The 24,171-nt window shown below is 51.2% G+C and overlaps 1 protein-coding gene and 2 non-coding genes across 3 annotated transcripts; 2 read left to right on the top strand and 1 right to left on the bottom strand.

Annotated features, from left to right (window-relative positions):
* The first annotated feature begins 586 nt into the window (after nt 1-586).
* LOC144177869 (scoloptoxin SSD976-like) lies at nt 587-23,311 on the top strand. Its single transcript, XM_077705448.1, has 4 exons — nt 587-650; nt 10,813-11,053; nt 17,723-17,810; nt 22,640-23,311. The coding sequence occupies exons 1-4, from the start codon at nt 587-589 to the stop codon at nt 23,129-23,131; spliced, it is 885 nt and encodes a 294-aa protein (XP_077561574.1). The 3' UTR covers nt 23,132-23,311.
* LOC144177894 (U5 spliceosomal RNA) lies at nt 14,672-14,795 on the bottom strand. Its single transcript, XR_013323877.1, has one exon. It is a non-coding gene; the product is annotated as a U5 spliceosomal RNA (small nuclear RNA).
* On the top strand, nt 14,809-14,934 carry LOC144177892 (U5 spliceosomal RNA). The gene has a single exon (XR_013323876.1). It is a non-coding gene; the product is annotated as a U5 spliceosomal RNA (small nuclear RNA).
* Nucleotides 23,312-24,171: the final 860 nt, after the last annotated feature.

Genomic DNA, 24,171 nt, shown 5'->3' with positions numbered 1-24,171 from the left:
AACAATAACCCGGAAGTGGCTCGGCACTTGCCGCTGCTTCACCTGATTTTTAACACGAAAGTGTTTTATTCCCGGATGGACAAATATTTCTCCGATGTCATATCCGTCACGGAAATGACGCTCGTACAACGAAGCAAGCGGCCTGTAAAGGGTGCACCCCTGCACACAGGGTCTTCTTGCGGGGAAGCAACCTTTCATTTGGGCTTCATAAACGAGGCTCTGCCTCCGGGATGTTTGCTCTGCGCTCACGTGCTTCATGGGGAATTTAATTCGTTCCCGCTGTCAGCAGCTGGTATTATCCTGTAAAACCTATAATTTTTTTTGTATTTATCCCATCTATGATTCTGCTTACATTACTTCAATATTCTTTCCGAGCAGCATTTAAATAATTATCTTTATTTTTAACACTGCGACCTTCAGCCAATCAGCGACACTTTTTTACCATAAGGAAATGTAGCAGCTAATGGCATTCCTTTTGTTACTTTCTTGTTCAGTTTAAGCTTAGTCTTGTAATGATTCTGTATATGTATTTGACGTAAATATACAGCTCGAAAACTCCCTCCGACGATTGTCGTCGTCGATCCCAATGAATCTCGAGGAAGGTACTCAGGAAGACCCGACCTCAGAATCTGCCAACATGGACGCGGAGAGTGAGAACAATGCGCACGACACTGAACAAGCGCCTCTCGCCAAGAGAAGCAGATCCCAAACCCCAAGCAGGCCATCGTCCACCCGATCACACGAACTCAGCAAGAGGATGGAGGCTCTCGAAAAGCAAATCGCCGAAAATGAAAAACAAGTGGAGCTCCTGCTAGAGAACAACACAAAAATGTGCGAACAGGCCAACGCCTTACAAGCCGCCTGCTTGACTTTGCAGCGAAATTTCGAAGCTCAAGCACAGTCAATTGCTGCACTAACCAACCTAATTACTCAGCAAGAACAAACATTTGAGGCACGTGTTCTGAAGGCGATAAGCCCTCTCTTTACCAGGGTAGAACAAATAGCATGCCACCTTCAGCTCCCCCCCATGCCCAGCTACGATGAAAACACACAGCAATAACGATATTAGGATCCTACAGTGGAACTGCCGTGGTTTCAAAGGAAAACAGGCAGCATTCTTCTACTGGATCACATCCTTATCCCACTCCCCGGACATCATCCTTTTTGAATAAGCAGGCAAAAACCCGAAAATTCCAGGCTACGTGACGTATCAAAGACGCCACAATATCGCCACTCTGGTCAGCAAACGTATACCCGCCAACATTGAACATGACACGGATGCAAGCCTCACAATATCTGTGTCTACACAGCAAGGCCCTCTTCACGTTACCAATGTCTACAGTCCGCCGAAAGACAATCTACAGGAAATAAAAGAACTCCTCAAACCCAACGACTCACGTGCAGGATATGAACACCTCTTGGCAGGCGACTTCAACGCTCCGCATACAGCTTGGGGCTACCACAGAAACACTACCAAGGGCAGCAGATTACTTCGTCTGCTACACGAAGCCGAATACACGGTACATAACGACTTCAGTGAATATACGACATTGGGAAATTCTGTCGCGAGAGACACAAACCCGGACCTCACTGTCTCCACAAGACAGCTTAACATCCAATGGTCACACACTCAAGAATACTTTGGCAGCGACCATGCTGTCATACAAGTGATCATTCATGCTACGGCAAAGCGTCTAAAGTGGAAGAAACAGCACATCACAGATTGGTACAAATACAGACTAGACAGACAAGGCTGCGACCCACCTACTATAGACGCCTGGACTGAAGAAATCAAGCAAGCAAAGAATAAGCACACTAAAGCATACTCTCAAACGGAGGACCAACCAGCAGCGGATAAACACATCTCGCATTGCTGGGAAGCAAGAACGGCGCTGGTCAAACGCTGGAAAAAGAATAAGACCAACCGTAAACTTAGGAAGCGGATAAATCAGCTGAACAAGCACATACAAACCTATTCAGCGCAACTACGCCATGAGCAGTGGATGGAAACGTGTCAACAGCTACAAGGCACGCTTAGCACTGGGAAAACGTGGAGGATACTCAGAGCGCTCATCAACCCGGACGCGACGAAAACCATGACGCAGCACAAGCTACAGGCACTCATGAAAGAACACGAAAACGATCCGGACAAGCTCATCAAATCCATCAAAGACACATACATCCCAGCACCTAGACAACCACAATACGCTGAGTATTCGGGCGCCCCAAATAAAGACATCGATGAAAAATTCGACATGACAGAACTGAAACGCGCTCTCAGCCACTGCAAAGGAAACAAGGCACCGGGTCCAGATGCCATAACCTCGGTGCATCTAAGGAACCTAGCGGAAGAAGACTTGTCGGCACTTCTGAGAGAAATTAACAGTATGTGACTGGGGCAACAACCCCTTGCGAAGCAATGGAAGATTGGGAACATGATTTTTATACCCAAGCCAGGGAAGCCAATCCGACTTGCAAACCTACGACCGATTACACTAACCTCAAACGCCGGCAAAATCATGGAACGTATGGCCTTATACCGCCTTCAAGATCACCTTGAAAAGAAAGGAGCTCTGCCATACAACATGGTGGGCTACCGAGCAAACGTTTCCACACAGGATGCACTACTTCAGATCTACGAAGATATCACTAAGGAACCCAGCAATTCGCAACTCAAAGCAATACTAGCAATAGATCTAAAGAAAGCTTTTGACAATGTGGATCATGATTCAATGTTAGAGGAGCTCGCTAAGACTGACTGTGGGGCACGTCTCTATAATTATGTCAGAGACTTTTTACGAGACAGGGTACTCACGGTTGGAATTGGCGAGCACACATCAGAAGAATTTCCACACCCGCAGCGAGGAATCCCACAAGGTTCTGTATTATCTCCGACTTTATTTAACCTGGCTATGCTGAAGGTTCCCAGGGCCTTGGAATCGGTACCAGACATCCGTCACACCCTGTACGCGGACGACGTTACCGTATGGGTCAACACAGGTAGTCCTGGGCACATACAAGACCTGCTACAACAAGCTCTCGACGCCACAGAAGCTGCCGCCGTAAGGATAGGACTAAACTGCTCCTTGGAAAAAACAGAACTTCTGGCAGTCCATAGTCATCGATGGAAACCTCCAGAACTTCGCTTGTCATTGAACGGGCACACCGTCGTCCCGGGAAAGCACATCAAGGTACTAGGACTGCCACTACAGAGTGACGGAGGAGGACACATGGCGGTGAATAACATTATCAGACAGGGAGAACAGATTCTGCACATGTTTCGGAGAATCTCTAACAAAAACAGAGGACTCCTAGAAGACGACCTCCTTCGTCTGAGAGATGCTCTCATCACGTCCAAAATCAGATATCAAATACCGTACGTCAATCTCAATAGGACTCAAGAGAACAAACTTAACACGCTTTTGCGGAAGGCCACAAAAATCGCCCTCGGCGTACCTTTGTGCGCCAGTACCAAGCTGCTACTCGACACAGGTACCATTAATACACTCCAAGAAGTATTGGCAGTCCACAGACATAACCAACTGGATCGACTGCGAAAATCCCCGCAAGGCCAGGACATTCTCCGCGCTGCGGGCTACAACCCCTTGCGAACCCCTAACGGAGAACTGGCTATACTGCCACCAGAACTTTCGAACCTCATTCAGACAGCACCCATCCCGAGAAATATGGACAAGGAACGCAACCCAGCTAGACGACTAATCCGGGCCAAATTTTACGCAAAGAAAGCCACCAGAGACGCCCATCAGATCCATGTTTACACCGACGCGGCAGTGCAAGGATATAGCCATGGCATTGCATTCACGAGCAGTTCAGGCCAGGAAGGGACAAACCAAGGCAATGGCTATTCCGTCGAAGAAGCCGAGGCCACTGCAATAGCTTGGGCAGCCGCCTGCACTGCGACACAGCACACTCTCACCAACATATACACTGACTGCAAGAAAGTCTGCACCCTTTTAACACAAGGCTTCATTCCCAAACCGGCTTTAGAAGAGCTTAAGCACCTTAAAGGCACGATAAGTGTACACTGGGTACCGGGACACACAGGTTTGGCAGGAAACGAAAGAGCAAACCTGCTCGCCCGCGAAGCGCTTCTCCGGGCACCTGCCAACTGTGGTCAAACCCAAAAGCCCGTGACACCGCCAAAACTGCAGCTAAAAGAATACGCAGACAGCAAACGCAAATTCACTCCTCCGCACAAGAAATTGTCCAGGCAACAGCAAACCACTATAAGGCTGACGCAAACGGAAACGCTACTCACACCCGACAAAGTTTACATCTACAAAGGCTGTATGAACACTTCCCCGCCAGAGTGTGATGAATGCCACGTACCGATAAATCAAGAGCACATGCTATGGCTATGCCCCAAGGTAGATAGAAGCAGTATCCGCAGGGAGTGGCTGACTCAACCGGCCGCGCTAGAGCAGCAGCTATCGTTGGCAAGCTTTGTCCAAAAGACCATAGGCACCCCGCCTTCCCGGCTAGACCCCTGGAAGACCAACTAACGAGGAATTCCAGTGGCCCCCTGGAATGAGGAGGCCTTAGCCAAAAGGGCAAATAAAATTTTCTCACTCTCTCTCTCTCTCGTCATCAGTCGTCAAGATTCACCACCGCAGATTAGAGAAGGACTTCTACTCACAACAGCTAGCACGAAGTCAAGCGTAGAGAAGTTTCTCCCAGGAGGCTTCGGGATTGGGTGGCCCCCACACCTTCAGTCCCCTGAACTTGGAGACCCTCACCAGAAGACTTAAGAACTTGTCACAAGCGTCCGGCTCCGGAGGCTGAAGCTAATGTCAAGCATCTTTTGTGGAAGTGCGTGGAAACAACGAAAGCTCGGGACGACACGCTCGGAGGGGTTGTTCTCCGGTGGAATAGAACCGGATGAATACAACCACTGGTCATAGAAAGATGGATACTGCAGGTTGCTAATAGACTTCCTGCGCGTAACGGCTACCTGTAGACTGGAAAACGTATCGGTTTTGTGACTATCCGTGAATATTATACCCCCCTCTCTCTTGCTTTCCTACCTTCCTCTCTTCCCACTTTAAGCCTCCTCTCATATGCCGCGTGGCAAAAACACCAAGCAAAAAAAAAAGAACGATCCAGCTTTTACTGTGGACAATCCCCTTATTGAATACCAAGTAACACCATCATCATCGTCCTCCGCAGCACCGGTTGTTCACAGGCTCCACCCTTACTCGAACAACTGCTGTCGCTCCCCACCTTCTCGAAGGGGATCGTGCGGAAATGCGAATGCATTGGGTGCACCGATGAGTGCGCTGCAGCAAGCAGTAACGGAGAGAGGCGTGCGCTCCACTGCATTTATATACATTTTCCGAGCGCAGCGAGCGGAGAGGAGAGAGAGACCCGCGCAACACGCCCGCCCCGCGCGCGAGCTCTCTCTCCCGCCGAGCTCCGCGATGCGAGCGCCCTCACACGCCCGAGCGCGCTCCTCCTCTCCCCTCACTCTCCGCTACTCCGCCCGAGCTCCGCGATGCGAGCGCCCTCACACGCCCGAGCGCGCTCCTCCTCTCCCCTTGCCCTCCGCTACTCCCGCCCGAGCTACCACCCGCTCCGGTTGCTAGGCGCGCCACAGCTGTTGCTAGGGGCGAGGAGGAGCTCGGAGAGATAACACCTGCGGGCGCACGCCGACGGAGCACGACAACCCCCGATTAAGAAATGCATTCGCATTTACGACGACGATGACGACGAAGGCAGAACCACGAGGCGCGCGCTCACGTGCGCTCGCGCTGGAGGAATGCAGGCGCATGCCGACGGAGCACGACAACCCCCGAATAAGAAATGCATTCGCATTTAAAAAAAATTCCTTACCTTCTCCGAGATCACCTGCCATATCTCCGTACTGGTCAAGACTTAAGTCACAGGATCATTTACAGTCTCAGAGTATTAACCACCTGCTCCCCCCTGGCTACAACATTTATTGCACCGTTAGTCTTAAAGACTAACATCATTACAATTCCAAGTAACATACATGCAGTAGATAATTGATAGCAAGGTAGGCACATCAGAAAACAAGAAGGCTAACCACTACTCGGTGATGGACGCCCTGTCGTATAGAGGTTTTCGCAACCTTCCGCATGCAGCAAATACACGATTTCGGGAATGCTTTCCGCAGGGCACGCAAATCTACACATTGTAGTGCGCGACAACGACGGCCCCGAATTACGCAACGTGCACAGACAGAAGCACAACGAGTGGCTCCAGGAGTTCAATGAAGCTTCATTCAACATGGCCGCCGTTAATATAGCCTGACCGCGACACCCTGGAGCCAGATAACACAACACAACAACAATATCGTAATAACCTTGATACTTAAAATTACTTTAAATTACGTCTTATGGAACTCCTCACAGTTCTCTCCGTGCGCATAAAAAGCAACACGCACCAGCCCAGTCACTTCTGCATTCTCTTCATCCATCTTCTTTGGTGAGGGTGGCGGAAGTTGTGCAGGCTACTCCGCCTTTCTCGGTCATTCTTGTTTTCAGTACGACCCTCTCCCGCAGGCGATCCACAACCCTTGTGGCGCTCCCTCCTCCTGCAAGGTTGTCCCATTGACATGAACCTTCGTCCGGATTCCAGCGTTCTTGCTAGAGTTCGTCCTGTGTTTTAAAGGGGCACTGACACAATTTGCATCTTGGCTTTTTTTTTTTTTTTTGCTGCGATAAGTAGCTAGTGACCAACTTATCCCCTGTAGAAACCCCATCTACTTCAGCGTGCGGCGGTTGTTTAATTAGAGGCATTTTCAATGCGGCCAGTCGCAGTTTCGGTTTCTGCGGGTGCCGCGAAACGATGGATTTTTTGTGAACAAAGCTGACCACGTGACCGTCGGAGGGATATCACAGAGCAGAGCTGCCGTAGCACTGTCGAATCCGCGTCGCCGGCAGTTTCTGCGAATGCCCCCACGTACTGATCTCGTGATCCGCTTAATTCAAAAGCGACCGTGGACGTGACCCAGGCGCTGCGAGTGCAAATGCTGCCGCGGCTAGAGAACGACGCGCGCTGGGAGTAGCCGGCCGGTCTGCCTACAGGTACGCCTACAGATGTGTCCGGCTTAGCACTGCGGTGGACATTCGATTGCCGCTCCCGTAAGCGGTGCAGACGACAATTTTTAATGCAACCCGCCATCGCATCATTAACTTCTTTCTCATAAGCTGTCACTTGGGCACAATTTCGTGCAGCGGTAATAAGCTATCACTCGAGCTACCTGCGCCGGCCTGCGCCACTTCGCGGCCGTGGCCGCCGTCTGCACAGCGACCGTGCGGCTCGCTCAGTAGCTTTCCGTGTCTCCGGCGCGTTTTCGCGTCCAATGTAAATAAAAAGTAATAAAAACAGAGCGCCTGGAATCGCTGTAGAACTTTGGTCGCGGCCAGCTGCCCGATGAGCCGACGAAATCACGGAGCCTCCGCCGCCAACGATCGGGTCGTTCGTTCTCGAGAGCAGAAGCTCCACCCTCCGATTGGAGCGGCGAGCCGGCGGAAAACGCCAGCATTGCGGAAGCGGCAAACACAAACTTGTGACGTGTTTGGATGGTGTTTATTTACAAAATATCCAGGGGATGTCGATTGCGCGAGGTCCTCTGCTGGCTGCTCGGTTGCGCTCCGCACACTTTAAAATTGATTTTAAATATGTTCTAGGCTATATTCACCGCTGATATTTTGCAGATGATGTATGTGTGTTCACGCCAATCTATGTCCGAAGTTATCTCACCTTCAAAAATTTGTGTCAGTACCCCTTTAAGTGCACAGCGCTTTACGGGCTCGCCTTGTCGTCGTACCTTTTAAATGCAGAGCATTTCTTTAACTCACATGTAGCGTCCGCCGTCCGTCCGCAACAGCTCAGCGCGCAGGTGCGCCCTCTCCCCCACTCCTCCTCTCCCGCATCACGCTACCCTCCTCGCTCTCAACATCAGGTCCGCACCCGTCCTCCTACACTATATAAAAAATAATACTTATCGGCGCCTGGTTTCGATCCCACGACCCTGCGGGCGGAACGCAAGGTACAGGGTGATCTACCCACTGCGCCACAAAGCCGACACAGATTCAAAGGCTACGAACGCGCCTTATATCCTTGACTCATTCAAACTACGTCAAGAAGCTGCTGATACAACGCATTCACTACCTGTGGGCGGAACGCGAGGTACATGGTGCTCTACCCACTGCACCACAAAGCCGACACAGAATGGGAGGCTACGAACGCGCCTTATACCCTTGACTCATTCAAACTACGTCAAGAAGCTGCTGATACAACGCATTCACTACCACCAACTCCCCAAACACTAAACGTTAACACAATACACCCACCCCCTATGCGACACATTTACTCGAGTCCCCCTCGCGGGGAGATGGGCCCATTTTTTTTTTGCTGTCACGCTGTTTGATGTCAAGCGACCGCCGCAATCAGGCGGCGCAGCGAGATTACGGAGCCAAGTAGAGCCCCACAGCGTAGCCGTAACAGCGTCCCACTCAAGCCTCGAAAAACAAGCGGTGTGTAGTCACAAGCTTTCGAAACTCGTGAACCGCTGGCGCATGTCATACATCTGCCCGTTCTTTAGCGAAAAGAAAAGTGTAGGTTCACTTATTGATGCAAAATATATGTAATTACTCGGCAGCCCCCGCGTTCATCTAGTTAGGAATGATCGTTGGGTTGGTTTCTACGATAGTAAGCGAAAAAAGTGGCCGGCAGAAACGGTGCGTTGCAAACTGCGCAGTAAGGCGACGGCACGAACGGGATGAAAACAAGCATGAAAAAGAACAAAATTCCCACTCGCGCTGTTCCAGGCAGGAGGCGCGCGAGCACTGCGAGGGCGGGGAGTTTGAATTGCAATGGACAAAGCTTCGCTCAATTTATCAGGAAAGGAGCGAGACCGGGCGGAGAAGAGCGTGATGGGTGGTAGTAGTGAGAGGATAACAGCGCCACAGCCCAATATGGCGAATCACTGCTCCGCACTTTCGACAGCTTTCACAGTGAGTGGAACAGCTTTCATTTTTTTCCTTCCTTCTGTGTTGCGTCCTTAGCGCTAGTACCCAGTATCCGTAAACCAACCAGTTTAAGTTTCCGTCTTTAATTCGTCTGTCTCCACGTCGAGAAATTTAGGCCCGTCACAGTGTCGTAGAACAGCCCCATAACAGACCCGCCCCGGTCAATCTCTCCACGAATGCACGGCGTCGACGACGCCACCATGTAGTAGAACATTTCGCTGTGTCAAAATGGCGGAATAAAAAAGGAACAGGGTGTCCAGAAAATAGGAAGAAGGCCAAGTGACAGGGATTTTTTCGTAAGTGCAAGGCAACAGTCACGGAGTTTTGATACCAAATTTCCCGATTAAATCTTAACCTTTAAAAATCCAGTCAGGCTTCGTCTCCTCAACGTCCTTTCTGCAAAGATGGGGAAACTATAAAACACATTCATTTAAATTCTCGCAGATTTTTCCCTGCGCGAGCCACACACCCTGAATGTATACTTTCATCCGGTTCAATCTCCCGTTATCCGCATACACTTGTTGCTTCGTGGGTGCTTCGTTCCTGGGAGTTGGCCACAGGTATATCGTGTTCGCCTTTCATTCCTTTGTTGCGGCGACACGGTGGTTGCACTGCTAGGTGACTATTTCTTCATTCGTTCTTTTTGTAGCGTATACGCTACACTGGCCGAGGTTGAGAAGTTTCGCGTGGACTCTGAAGGGCCGTGCTGCGTAAGCGCGAGGAGCATTGGATTGGATTGAATTGGATTAAATTGGACTGTATTTCAATCCAATCCAATCGGGGTACGGTTTTTTAGCGAATGGCCGTGTCTAGAGTGCCGCCCGACTGTATTATAAGCCATCCACTATATCGACGTACACCGGCGTTTTATAACAAAATTGCCGCGTCTGGCAGTACATCGCTCTAGAAGATGTAAAGATAGGCAACCTAACCTAAACATGACATAAGATAACCTAACGCACACAAAGAAATCATTTAAAACACCAAAACTAACCTAAGGCATAAAAACTACACTTCAAATAAATAATGAAAAAAAAAAACAGGCAAAAAAGCCGGTCTAGAACCACCGACTTTGGGATCAAGAAGCTAAGGCGGATCCTCTGCACTACAACGACAGACTCTTTGGCCGGTGCTAGCCTAGTGTTAAATATACAAATGTCGTCGGACGGCACTCTAGCCATGCCTGCAACGATCAGCTAGAGTGCCGTCGGACGGCACTCTAGACACTGCGTTAGCGAATTGGGTCTGCGCATTCCAGAGGAGTGACGTCTTAGCTGCGGCAGACGCAATGGCGCCGCCGCGTGCCCAGCTGTGCGCCTCCGTTGCGCAGTAGCCACGTCTGACGCTGCGCCGGACCCGCTTGATAGCCGTTTCGCGTGGCTCCTGCAGAGCCGTGCTGAGCATGCGCGAGGAGCAGTGACTGGACTGGACTGGACTGGACTGGACTGGACTGGACTGGACTGGATTGGATTGGATTGGATTGGATTGGATTGCTGAACCTTAGCTCACGTTACGTATATTCTTCTTACATAGCCGAGCTAAGCCACTGGTAATTTTTTTTTCCTGACTCGTTTGGTACATTGCGCAATTTGTTCGTTCTCTTTTTTTTTTCTTTCTCTCTGTCTTCAATTTTCTTTCTAAAATAAACCAGGACCCAATCTGATCTTCCCAAGCAGGTTCTTGGACAATCCCCGGGTGGAGTATGTGCCGTGATCCGAGGCTACCAACCAACCAACGAGCCAACCATTACGACGTGTCGTGGTCCCAACGATCACCTTGTCAATGAAATCCCCAGGTGGGGAGGCCGTCGTCTTCATGGACTGCCAGACGCGCCCGTGTCCTTCGATCTGCCTACCTCCGAGGACAGCTGCCAGGTGTGACCGAGTGCGACGCAGAGGCGTGGACGCTACCTCGCGCTCTGCGATCCTCAAGGCGCACAACGACTACCGCAGCCAGGTGGCCCGAGGACAGCTGCGGGGGTTCCCACCGGCCGCCGACATGCAGGAGCTCCTCTGGGACGACCACCCGGCCAGAGTGTATACCGCAGGTACCGCCGTCCTCAGCAATTTTTCGTTCCACTGGTCCGACCCCGATGGCTGAGGAGGAGGAAAACTTTTATCAATATCAAAAAATAAGAGCGCTGTGAGTGCAGTCCTCAGTCCAGGACCCCAGCAGAGCTTGCTGCCACCTTCGCCCTCTCGATGAGCCGAAGCTGACGATCAGGATCAGAGCTGGTCAGCTCTCGCTCCCACTGCTCTAAAGTTGGATTTCGTATTGTGTCTATATTCTTATTACGTTGACCCGATGGCCGAATAATTGCAAATTTTTAAAGACGATAGTCTTTTTAGGGCTACTAAAACGCAGAAATTGTGGTCTGCCTGTCTGCCTGTCTGTCTGTCTGTCTGTCTGTGACTCGATACAGCCACCCGGCCAAAGTGAAATGAAATACGCGCAATAGTCTTATATACTCAGAGCCAAATCTAAACGTCTAAGTCCGGTGTCAATGTTCATACTTGTCAACATTGTTGAACAACAACAAGACATTACACAAATATAAGGCAGCTAATCAATACATAAGTGATACTCGCAGTGATCCTTTATTAAAGAATGTATGTCGGATGCTTGGTTTTTCCGATAGCAAATGAAATGCTACATCAACGGCAGAACCTGCTGTTGCCACCGCTCTCCTGGCGGCATTTAAGAAATCAAACTGAAATAGCAACGAAAGATTCCACTAGATGAGATCCACGTTCCGCTTGGAACGCTCGTGCAGTAGGGCATCGTGGTTCTATATATGTTGTAGTAGGCTGCCTCAACTTACGCGCGTCCCCGCCGTACGGCAGCGCTGGCATCGAGACACCGACTTGGAGCAGTAGAACGCGGAAAATTTAAATTGACTTGAGCAAACCTCTACCGTGTTGTCTTGGGAGAAACGGGACGGGAAAGGAACACCATTTGAGGTGAGCGGGAAAGAGAAGGGAGGCCTGAACTTGGCAGGGGCGCCAAACGACTATCGTCTTTCGGCGACATTTGCAACGAAATGAGTAGATACGCGGCCATTTTTCACTTGGGCGGCGTCTATTCTCACGGCGGCTGTGAGAATTAGAATGTCATTCACAGCAGTTCCGACAAAATCCTGTCATTATTAAAGTTACCTGATCTAAACTAAACTGACCTTTACTTGTCATTGTTTTGCGACTTTTTGCATCTCGTAGGGATCGTGAAGACAGAATCCAAGTTCGTATCTAGGCAAAGGACGCCTCATCAGAACAATAATCATGCTAATTTCGGCAAACCTCACCATTATATATGTCACGAAAAACACGAAAAACAGATGAAACAGATGAACAGATGAACAGATATCACGAAAAACAGATGAAAGCTTGGTGACCGAGTATACCCCACTTGCTCGCATTATCCTATGACGTCACAAAGAGGTGTGACTGAGCAGCCAACTTTGGGCTTCCTCGATTATCGGTCCCGGATCGTCCGCGGACTGCCCGAGACGCGATCCGGCGCTCGATCCGACGCGATCCGGCGCTCGATGGGGCTTCCGGTCCGAACGCCGCCCTCGGACTGCTCGCGGATCGTCCAGGACTGCTAAATCGAGGACGCCCTTGGTCGCACTCCCTTATGACGTCACATGGATAGTTCTTGTGATTGTGCACCGCCTACCGAGTAGAAGGAGGAGGCAAAACGTTTATTGAGAAAAATAAAGTACTGTGGGTGGCCTCCTCAGTTTAGGAGGCCGCGCGCCGCCGCTTCTCGTGTGGCCCGCTGGATCAGAGTGAGCTGCTCCTGCAGGTCCGAGCTGGTCAGCACGCATTCCCACTGCTCGGGGATTGGGCAAAGGAGAGGGACCGGGCGTTGAGGGCATTGGAAGACGAGGTGGGAACTGATGACTGGAACGTCACACTCCGGGCAGTAATACTCGAAGCGCGGGGGTGAGATGTGGGAGAGGGCGGTGGAGATATAGTATGTGCCGGTTTGTAGTCAGCGCCACATTCGTGATTCTTCGACGGAGAAGGTAGGGTGGGACGGCGGATACCTTCGGCGAGCGTGATGGTAGTGCGATGGGATGTCAGTGAAGCAGGCGGGAATAGGATGGAGTGGCCGTCGTAGAGGCCGAGCAGCCTGGCCCTGTAGGGCTGCTCAAGGCACTCAAGGAAGTGAAGCTCGTCATCATATGATGACTATATGATGGTCCATATGATGGTGACTGTAGGTACGTCGGGAGTGGCTTTGAGGAGCTTGAGTGCCGCCGGGAGTTCTCTTCCCTGGAGATAATGTCAACAGGCTTGTTGAGGATCAATGATTAGGGTTAGGTGGGTGGTGGGTGTATGGGTGGCCGCCGCGAGGCCAATGGCAATGGCTTCAGCAGCGGTTGAAGATAGATGAAAGGATAGTTGTTTTGAGAATGGTACCCTCGTTGTCCGCGACTGTTAGGGTCGAGCCGGGGTATGGTGGGGTTCGGGCGATGTTTGTAGAGACACCTCCGGTTCGCTTTGCTGGTACACCTTTGGTTTTACCATTGGACAAGTAAGTTGATCTGTTCTTCCCCGTCCCCGATGACGTCACTGCTGACGTGTGCCAAAAATTTTATTCTTAATCTTGATAAATAGCGTGCATCTTACTGATAAAGCCAATGCCCTCCAGTGCCGTAATAAGGCCGGTTGGCATATGAATATTTATTGGCTTTGTTGAGTTTACCCCCTCGCATCTGTTCTTTACACCATAAAATTCCCTTCGCTGCACACAGCGCGTGGCCCAAGGTTGCGGTTTTGTACAGCGCGAGTAATATTCTGCCGCATGCAGCTGCAGACATTGTTCAGAATAGAGGATTAGGTCCGACTAAGCGCCAACAGAAAGGGTGACTGTCATGGTCGTCTGTAATGGTGTCCTCCCTAATTCGAATCCTCTTGGGATCCTAATTCGCATGTCGTGAAATAATTGATCCAACGTGTCACCTCTAAGATGCAGATATAACACAACCAAATGTCATAAATGACAACATTTTAAGAAGTTTATCCTGCAAGAACTGGTACAAATCTTCAAATTTACAAATCTACAAACTAATCCTACACATTGATCCTACTAGTGTTTTATATCTTATCCGCAGCTTGTTAACGTCAATGAAATAACGGCACTTTGCTCTTTTTGGGGACTCCACTAACAGTTCACAATGGCCTCAGGCGCTCGTCTCTAGACATTTCTTCTTCGCTTCCAGTTTGTAATACAGACTTGTATACTCTGTCAGAGGGACCCCGCGCAGTCGTCAGCAAACACAACGCTGCACCACTTGCAAATCATTTTCAACATGCAACTGTGCACAAAAAGGGGGACGGCTGATTTTAATCATTCGTAAGGCGTATAACGCGGCTCAGTGAGCGATTCGGGGCTTGGTTTTCCTGGCATCATTCACTGCAGAATTGCTTCCCGGATAGAAGGGCGACTCTGTTGACTATTGTGTAGCCGATAGAAGACATCGTACTGATATGTGCAGGTGTTAGCTGTTAACCGCGATGCGACTGCATGGGCTGTCTTGCAGAAGATACGTGCTCCCCAAGTACGCTGCTCAGATTAAGGACAATACGCCATGGTCCACGCGCGCGGTGTTATTTTTTTTAAAGTGCAGAGCACTTTATGGGCTAGCCTTGTCGTCGTACCCCGCTCATTCAAAAATTGGCGTAAAAGCCCATTGAGCAGCCCCTCCCCACGGTGATCTTTAGTAAAAGGCGAAAGATCAATCCGCACAACTCTGAGGACAGGCTTGAGCGTGATATCCTATATCACGCTCAAGCCTGTCCTCAGAGTTGTGCGGATTGATCTTTCGCCTTTTACTAAAGATCACCGTGGGGAGGGGCTGCTCAATGGGCTTTTACGCCAATTTTTGAATGACCCCGGCCAAACGGCCAATTGTCATGTGTCAAGGGCACCCCCCGAGAGGGGATGCATGAAACCCCTCGAAAAATAGAAGGGAAGAACAAAGGAACAAGAATTTTGAAGTGCGCGCCAGGAGAGCGCCAATCAGCAAGCGCCAGCGCCGACGCAATAAGGAATCCTGGGAAAAGGTGGCAGCACACTGTTCGGCCAATCAGGGGAGGCCACGCAGGGGACAAGTGGCGAGATGGCCATATAAGGACATAGCAGAGGCGAGAAGCCAATGGGAGTGCGCCACGGGAGAGCCCGGAGGGTATAAAAGCGGGGCGCACAAAGAGAAGGGGGAGGCAAGAAACAGAAGACAACCAGGAGGCGGCCGGAGCACGTGCGCTTCAACGAACGAGCCAGGGGGACGCGGCCAGGCCATCGACCACGCCATCTGAGCCTGGGCGGGAGCGGGCCGACTGCGCATCGGCACCGTCATCCTCGGTGCACCACGAACCTGTGTCTTCGTGGCCCCAGCGGCATCGGTCGGGCACCAGCGGCCAGCGTCCACGCTCCGTCGACGTTCGTCTCGACGGCCCCGAAAGGCTACGTTCGGGCCGAGCCTACCTGGAACCTCCAGCGGCAGCGGCTACCAGGAGGTAGCCACCGAGGAAGCACGCCGCCGAAGGGATGACCGTGCGCGTCGAACGCCGGCATCAAGGACCTCCAGCGAGAGTGGCTACCAGGGGGTAGCCACAGAGGAACGAAGTGAGGACGCGCGGAGCCCACGCCGTCCGAGGAGTGACCGCGCGCATCGAACGCCGGCACCGAAGCGAGAAGAAGACGGCTACCACCGAGTCGCGGCCACGCAACGGGTGCGACACGTCAGCGCCGACGACAGCGGGGTAGGCCAGTCCATTATAGGGACATAGTTGTAGAACACAGCGGAGGAGTTGTGGTACAAGAGGAATGAATGAGAACTTGATTAAGGAGTGTATTTAGAGTGTACTTAGTGTAGGACGTTATTGTAGAGACTTTTGAGTTTTGATTTGAATTGTATATTAAGCTGTGAAGTTAGGGGTTTGTATTTGAGTTGTGTTTTGGGAGTGTTAGATGTTTGAGTGTGTATCATTTGCATGTAGTTTAATTATTGAGTGCTTTGCATTAGGGTTTTTTGTGTGTGCATTAAATGTATGTTGTTAAACACATCAACGCCTTCCCTGTGTCCATTGCTCCAAGCTGGTTAAGACCACCCCACCATCCGTTCACGTGACAAATAATTGGCGAGCCTGCCAGGACCTTGGCATATCAACTGCCAGGATTGATTTATCCTTATACAGGATATTTCCATCGGGCCCAGTCACGTGTCTTACCAGCTGGGAGAATGGATTGGGAAAGGTTGTTTACGTTGGTTCAAACGCGAGGTTTGAACAAGAAGCAGTTTTTTGAATTGTTAGATGAAGGGAGCCACAAAGCACGTGAGAGGTTAGATGCAAAGATTGAAGAAGCTCGCAAAGCAAACGAAAGGTCAGAGGTGGAGGAAAGGTTTTTGGCAGAGGAACGAAATGTTGAGGCGGAGAAAAGGAGGATTGAGACGGAGAAAAGAAGAATTGCGGAGGAGAAAAGAAGGATTGAGGAGCAAAAGAGAGACATTGAATTAAAACGGGCAGAGTTACAGAGAGCACATGCTTAATTAAAGCAGTGGCTCGAAGAAGGGACGCTCAAAGAGAGAGAGAGAGAGAGAGAGAGAGAGAGAGAGAAAACTTTATTTAGTGGCCCGATAGTGTTCAGAGGGTCAGCGGTTGAGCCCAGCTTGGACCCGACGGTGACCCCCTGTGGCCGGGCCGTTCATGGAGGTGGTTGCTGTGGCGGATCTCGCTGAAGCACTGGAGGTCCCGCACGGATCGCTAGAGCCACAAGCGCCTTCTGGATGTCCTTATTGGGGCTGAGCAGCGCGGCCTCCCAGTCTGATTCGTTGTGAATAAAATTGTCGGTCTGCATAGTGGGGCACTGCCATAACACGTGTTGCATGTTGGCCCAGACTCCGCAGGATGGACAGAACGGGCTGTATAAGCTAGGGTGTATTCTGCTGTACAGTGCTGGGGAAGGAAGGGTGTTCGTCTGGATTTGACGTAGTGTGGTCGCTTCGTATCGAGTGAGTGAGGCGTGCGGGTGTGGGTAAATGCGTCTAGCGTCCTTGTAGTAAGCTAGGACATCTTGAAAGCTGAGGAGGGGTGCTGAGAGCAGAGTAGTGGCCGGATGATCTGACGCCTGGTTGGTGAGCTCGCAGGCCAGCTCATGAGCCACCTCATTCCCCTCCAGGCCCGAGTGGGCGGGGGTCCAAAGGAGACGTATGGGAGGTAAGTGCGGGGTCTCGGGGATGGTGCGTAGTATGCGAGCAGCTGGGGGACTGCACTTGCCGTTCGTAATGTTTCGCAGGGCGGTCTGAGAGTCAGTTACGATGATTCCAGGAGAGGCACTGCGAGCGATTTGTACAACCGCAAGGGCGATGGCTGCCTCTTCTGCGTCTGTGATGTCGCCATGGGGCAAGGTGCATGCGACTTCCTGGTTATTGGGAAAGTTAGATGTGGCAGCGCAAAGGGCGGGGCGTCCTTTATATGGGGAGGCGTCCGTATACCACACATGTGAATGGGTCTTGAGGAGGCGGGTGAGGTACCTCGTTCGTGCCCGGCGCCGACCGTCCTGCGAGCCCGCTTGCATGTTCTTGGGAAGAGGGGGCGCTTCTATCACCGCTTGTAAAAAGGCAGGCACGGGTTGCGCAGAAGGGTGTTCAAATGGGACCGTGCGGCCTAGCCGTTGTAGGATTTTTCTGCCCGTAGGCGTGAGTGCGAGGCGGTGCATGTGAGAAGTGCGCTGAGCCTCGATGAGCTCATCAGCTGTATTATGGATGCCAAGCTCCAGAAGGCGGTGGGTAGGGGCCGTTCCGGGAATTCCTAGCACCTGCTTGTAGGTACGGCGTAGAATTATATTGAGCTTTTCTGTTTCAAGTCGAGTCAGCAGGAGATAGGGGGTGGCATAAGTTATCTTGGAGAGTATGAAGGCTTGCACGAGGCGAAATAGAGTGTGTTCGGAAATTCCCTGCCGCCGATTAGCTACCCGAGTGAGCATGCGCCCGACCTGGGTGGCATGAACATCGAGGCGGCGGATGGTTTCTGAGTTGAGACCGTTTGCTTGAATGTGCATCCCCAATATCCGAATAACGGGAACCTGAGGTATGGGCGTTCCCCTGCTAGAGTATAACTGAATGCTCTGGTGGGGTGGAGGGGTGTGACGGCCTGGGTAGATAACTAACAATTCAGATTTTTGTGGAGAGCACTGTAGCCCCTTGCTGTTGGCGTAGCATTCCACTGTCCCGATGCCGGCTTGAAGGGCGTCCTGGATGTCGCCGTCTCTGCCCCCCGCTATCCATAGAGTAATATCGTCCGCGTATAAGCTGTGTCGGAGATTAGGTATCTGGGCTAGGGCTGGCGGGAGATCCCGCATCGCCACGTTAAATAGGAAGGGCGAGAGCACTGATCCTTGGGGAGTCCCCACATCGCCCAGCAGGATGAAATCGGTTTTGAGGTCCCCGATTGCAAGGCGTGCCGTACGGTGAGATAGAAAATCCTGTACGTAGTTGTAGGCTCTTGGGCCGACGTTCATGTCCGTGAGGCCGAGCGGTGAACGCGCCGCACGTGAGCCCGAAGGCGAGCGGACCGCCGACCGGGATGAGTCAAATGCGATAGAAAGAACGCCGGGCGCAGATCACGATGAGGCACGTGAGATAGAAGGAACGCGGATCGCTGGCCACTACGAGGCACGTGAGGAAGAAAGCACGCAGACCAGCGACGGCGAAGTAGCAAGTGCGCTTGATAGAAGGCAGGTCGCAGATCATGGTGAGGCCGCGAGTAAAAAGGAACGCAAAGAAAGCGATTGTTTCTTCAGACAACCTGCTGAGGAGAAAGGCGTGTTCGAAGCGCGAAGCAGTGAACTGGCTGGGCGTGGCTCAACCGCAGGCCAGGCGCTTGGCGATGAGCGCTCCAAGAACACGTCAGGCGAGGACAGCTTGCTGCCGCCGAGCGGCTCTGTTGATTCAGTTACTTTTACGGTCTCCGAAAAAGAATTAGTTGAGACTGAGGCACCTGCCGCTCCGTGCACCGGTAGTAATGACATCAGGCATGAAGGGCTTAGTGAAAGTTCGTTATAAATGTGTATGAGTAGTAAGAGTAGCCTCATCCTCGAAAAATGCAGTGCGACGCTGTTAGACAGTGGAGCGGTCAGCTCAGAGTCTGAGATGGTTAATGCAGCCACTAGGGCGCAGCCTAGTACCGGGATTTCAGACCAAATAGAACAGCGCCCTCAGCCCAAGTTCTGTGACGTCGATGGAAAGCGAGAACTAGAGCAGTGTGGAATGCAGGGGCTAGTGATGTCACGCAAAAAGGTCGTAGAAGCTCTGAATACGCAACCGAAGTCTGCACAGAACCAAAAGAGAAGAGAGCGCAGGAATGCAGAATGCTTTAACGGTAGTCCGGGCGCGAAATGCGTAAAGGATAGCCAAATGAAATTCTGTCTCGCTGAGAAAACGGCCCGGTTCGGACACAGTGTGGGGCTAATGAGCAGACGGAGGGCCAAGGGGAGAGTAGGCGAAAATAATGCTCAGAGTGAACATGGTGAGCAAGGTAGCGCACGTCATCGAAGAAATGACGCGCTCAGCGGCTGGCGAGCTCGTATGGTGCCAAGAGCAGCGCGCAAGCGCAGAGTGGCAGGTGAAATTGTAAGGCGTTGCTTGCCAGCAAAACCATTCAGGCAGGCTACGTGCGACCGGCACGCGAATGGTCTGACGAAAGCCTGTTATAACCGATCTGTTTGTGTAGTTGAAGGTGCTGAATGGTTAAGGCGGAAGAAGGTTAAAATGAAGCCATAGGTCAACGAACCTGATGGAAAACACCGGGTTGACTTGGACAGGAATAGGACCTATACTGGTTACGAATAAGCTGGGTATAGTCACATGAATATTGTAGTGTCAAATGCAAGGTTGGAGATATGAATGAGTGAGTGAAGAAGTCAGGATTAAAACATAGTGTCCAAGTGAGATTTATTGAAATTTATGATTGTGGTGCTGGAAAAGCAGACTGTATGAGTATGTTAGTGTAAGTGTAATGAACTGTCGATGTAAAAGTAGTAGTGGCAAAGAATGAATTGAGGAGTAGGAGGAGGAAAAATGTTAGTTTGTGCTGCTTGATAGAGTGTTGTCCAATAAGAGTTCACTGAAGTGTTTGATTGTTGTGATGTGCTAGAGGAGTGTGTTTGAGTAGATTGGTGTTTAAGAAAGTGATGTATTGGTGATAACATGGGAACGTTGTGTAAACCAAGTGTGTGTGTTCGGGACACAACTGAACTACAGATAAGGGTGAAAAAACTGGTGTGGTGAAGTGTGAAGCGTAGTGAAAAGTACCACTGAAGAAGTGAGCAGGGGTGGTGAACAGTGGACTGCGTGAGTAGATTTGTGTGAGACATGATTACTTGGGGGTTTGTAAAGTGATGAAGGGTGTGCGGACGAAATGTATATTATGATGTGTAGAAAGAAGTGAACTGTAGAGTGATGAAGAAGTTAACGGTGGTGTGTAATGAGGTGTGTTGTGTGAGTAGTGAACAGTGCTGGTGATCAGAAGGTACATCGGTGGACAACATGAAGCAGTTTTTTTAGAAAAAACTCTTAAAGCGGGGGGTAATTGTCATGTGTCAAGGGCACCCCCCGAGAGGGGATGCATGAAACCCCTCGAAAAATAGAAGGGAAGAACAAAGGAACAAGAATTTTGAAGTGCGCGCCAGGAGAGCGCCAATCAGCAAGCGCCAGCGCCGACGCAATAAGGAATCCTGGGAAAAGGTGGCAGCACACTGCTCGGCCAATCAGGGGAGGCCACGCAGGGGACAAGTGGCGAGATGGCCATATAAGGACATAGCAGAGGCGAGAAGCCAATGGATGTGCGCCACGGGAGAGCCCGGAGGGTATAAAAGCGGGGCGCACAAAGAGAAGGGGGAGGCAAGAAACAGAAGACAACCAGGAGGCGGCCGGAGCACGTGCGCTTCAACGAACGAGCCAGGGGGACGCGGCCAGGCCATCGACCACGCCATCTGAGCCTGGGCGGGAGCGGGCCGACTGCGCATCGGCACCGTCATCCTCGGTGCACCACGAACCTGTGTCTTCGTGGCCCAGCGGCATCGGTCGGGCACCAGCGGCCAGCGTCCACGCTCCGTCGACGTTCGTCTCGACGGCCCCGAAAGGCTACGTTCGGGCCGAGCCTACCTGGAACCTCCAGCGGCAGCGGCTACCAGGAGGTAGCCACCGAGGAAGCACGCCGCCGAAGGGATGACCGTGCGCGTCGAACGCCGGCATCAAGGACCTCCAGCGAGAGTGGCTACCAGGGGGTAGCCACAGAGGAACGAAGTGAGGACGCGCGGAGCCCACGCCGTCCGAGGAGTGACCGCGCGCATCGAACGCCGGCACCGAAGCGAGAAGAAGACGGCTACCACCGAGTCGCGGCCACGCAACGGGTGCGACACGTCAGCGCCGACGACAGCGGGGTAGGCCAGTCCATTATAGGGACATAGTTGTAGAACACAGCGGAGGAGTTGTGGTACAAGAGGAATGAATGAGAACTTGATTAAGGAGTGTATTTAGAGTGTACTTAGTGTAGGACGTTATTGTAGAGACTTTTGAGTTTTGATTTGAATTGTATATTAAGCTGTGAAGTTAGGGGTTTGTATTTGAGTTGTGTTTTGGGAGTGTTAGATGTTTGAGTGTGTATCATTTGCATGTAGTTTAATTATTGAGTGCTTTGCATTAGGGTTTTTTGTGTGTGCATTAAATGTATGTTGTTAAACACATCAACGCCTTCCCTGTGTCCATTGCTCCAAGCTGGTTAAGACCACCCCACCATCCGTTCACGTGACAGCCTTGTCGTCGTACCCCGCTAACGGTCGATGCGACTGCCGGAATGCAGCGAGATAACGGACCCAAGTAGAGCCTGATGTACCGTCAGGGGGTCACGCTGAGGCTTCTAAAACCACGCGGTTTAAATAGGAATAACCGTTAGAAGATCGTGAACCGTTGGCGCTTGTCATACATCTCCCCGTTTTTCAGCGCAAATAAAAGTGGAGATACACTTCGGGCAAAATCTGCGTATGTAACCGGCAGCCCCACGTTCATTTAGTTAGGAACGCTCCTTGGGTTAATTTTTACGATAGTAGGCAACAAAAAAAAAACGGCCGCGCAAGAAAAAATGGCGTGTTCGAAATGCCGCAGAAAGGCTCCAGCCGCTCAAGAAAAAAATTACGCATTCAAAATGACGCAAAACAGCTCCAGAATACGAAATTAAAGCAAGCACAAAAAGAACAGAACTCCCGCTGGCGCAGTTTCAAGCAGGGGGCGCGCGAGCACTGCGAAGGCGGAAAATCTGAAATGCATTGGGTGGTAGCAGTGAGCGTATAACGGCGCCACAGCCTATTATGGCGAATCACAGCCCTGCACTTCCGACAGCTTTCACATTGAGTGGAACGACTGTAATTCTTGTTCTATTTTTTACGCAGCGGTACCTGGTACCTTTTCCTTTCCGCGTCCCTCTTGTTCGTGCATAAGTATTAGCTAAAAAGTGAACGTTTGCTAGCGTGCGCTGTTCACGCGTGGCAAGCGTTGCAGTAACGACCATCATAGGCACGCCTGACATGTTTCTCGCGTTTCCTCCTTCCCACAACAGGCCCACGCAGAACTGTGCCGGCTTGCGCACGACGATGTCGCGAACCGGTGTACTAGGCGCTTTGACGTTGCGGGCCAGAACATCGCCATTTCTACCAGCACGGCACCCTTGGGGGCCCCGGTCTGGCCGCCACAGATCTTCGATTGGTTCAACGAATCCTGGGAATACCCATCAAGTCGGGTGAAGGCGTTCCAGAGTGGAGGATTGAGAGGGAGGATGGTTGGCCACTTCACGCGGGTCATCTGGGCCAAGAGTCGCTGCGTGGGCTGCGGCTTCACGTACTACCCCTATGCGGGGGGTGTAGGGTATCCCTACAAGCAGCTTTACACATGCAACTATGGTCCACCCGGAAACTACCGAGGGAAGCCGGTGTACCAGGAGGGCCGCACATGCACTGCGTGTCCAGCTGGAACCATCTGCAACCACGCCACTGGGCTCTGCAGCGACGGGACGAAAAGCGGTGCAGGCGGTGGTTTGATAGCGGTGGTCTAAGAGGTCATGACGATGGACTTTTTTTAGTGGTACTAGTTACTTTTCCATAGAGGACGTTGCGGACGGCGACGTGACTTATCCTTCTCGCCAAACAACCGACCTCAACCGTGACGTGAACTCCATAGGCCGAGATGTATGCCCTCGTCCCATGACTTGTTTGGATTAAAATGCGATTTTTCGATCAATGGCAAAAGTTACAAGGCTACCAAATGCTTTAAAATGTGCTCTAGATATTTACACTGACAGCGGGATGGGGTTCGCCCACAGAGACGCTGGTTTACCACTGGCTTCGGTCTGTAGCGTTAGTGCCAGCTCATAAGACTGATACAAAATTCCGGCAAAACGTATCTCTGAGGATTGTCAAGACAATGCAATTAGGCTTCTTTTGTTTGCGTTATAGATTTGTTAAGACAAACTGACTTCTGTTTGTCATAACTTCTGTTTGTCATCACACATTCCCTCTACCTTTACAACCAACCCCCACCACCCCCTCGTTTGGAAGATCAAATTGTTATTTCCCTTCCCCGTCTCGCAGATCCGTTTCAACCCGATTCTCACCGGTGGCGTCAACAGAGATGTTATTAATTGCTCTCACATTGGACTCGAAGCAATACTTCGGTGTTCGGTGGGGCAGAGTTTGTTAACGTGCAACACAGTCATGTGCTTAGCACGGTCAAGTACTGCCATCCCGTGGAGCCTGACATAACGAGTGACGGCGTGCTCACATGGTTGCCTGCATGCGCACCTCGCAGTGAATACAAGCAATAGGTTCCAGAAAATGGGCTTTCTGCTTGCTCTTATTTGCGTCTGTCGGACACCATTTTTTCAATACATCGCTTTTTCTTCTCCAGTTTGTGTTCTCGATGAAAAGATTTAGGGCATGCACTCTCCTTTATGTACGTCCATTTTGCCTTGAATATGCCCGATGGCTCCTTTGCGCTGCATAATGTAGACAGGTATTAGCTGCACCAGCAGTTTTACCAGTTTGAAACGGTCCTGCCTATATATACTTTGTGGTCAGGCATTCTTCAAGTTTGGCA

This window comes from Haemaphysalis longicornis, unplaced genomic scaffold (genome assembly GCF_048455015.1).
Source record: "Haemaphysalis longicornis isolate Haplotype H1 unplaced genomic scaffold, Haemaphysalis longicornis Haplotype H1 scaffold_33, whole genome shotgun sequence".
Classification (NCBI taxonomy): Eukaryota; Metazoa; Arthropoda; class Arachnida; order Ixodida; family Ixodidae; genus Haemaphysalis; species Haemaphysalis longicornis.
Note: the sequence above shows the minus strand (reverse complement) of the source record. Positions and strands in the feature narration are given on the sequence as shown.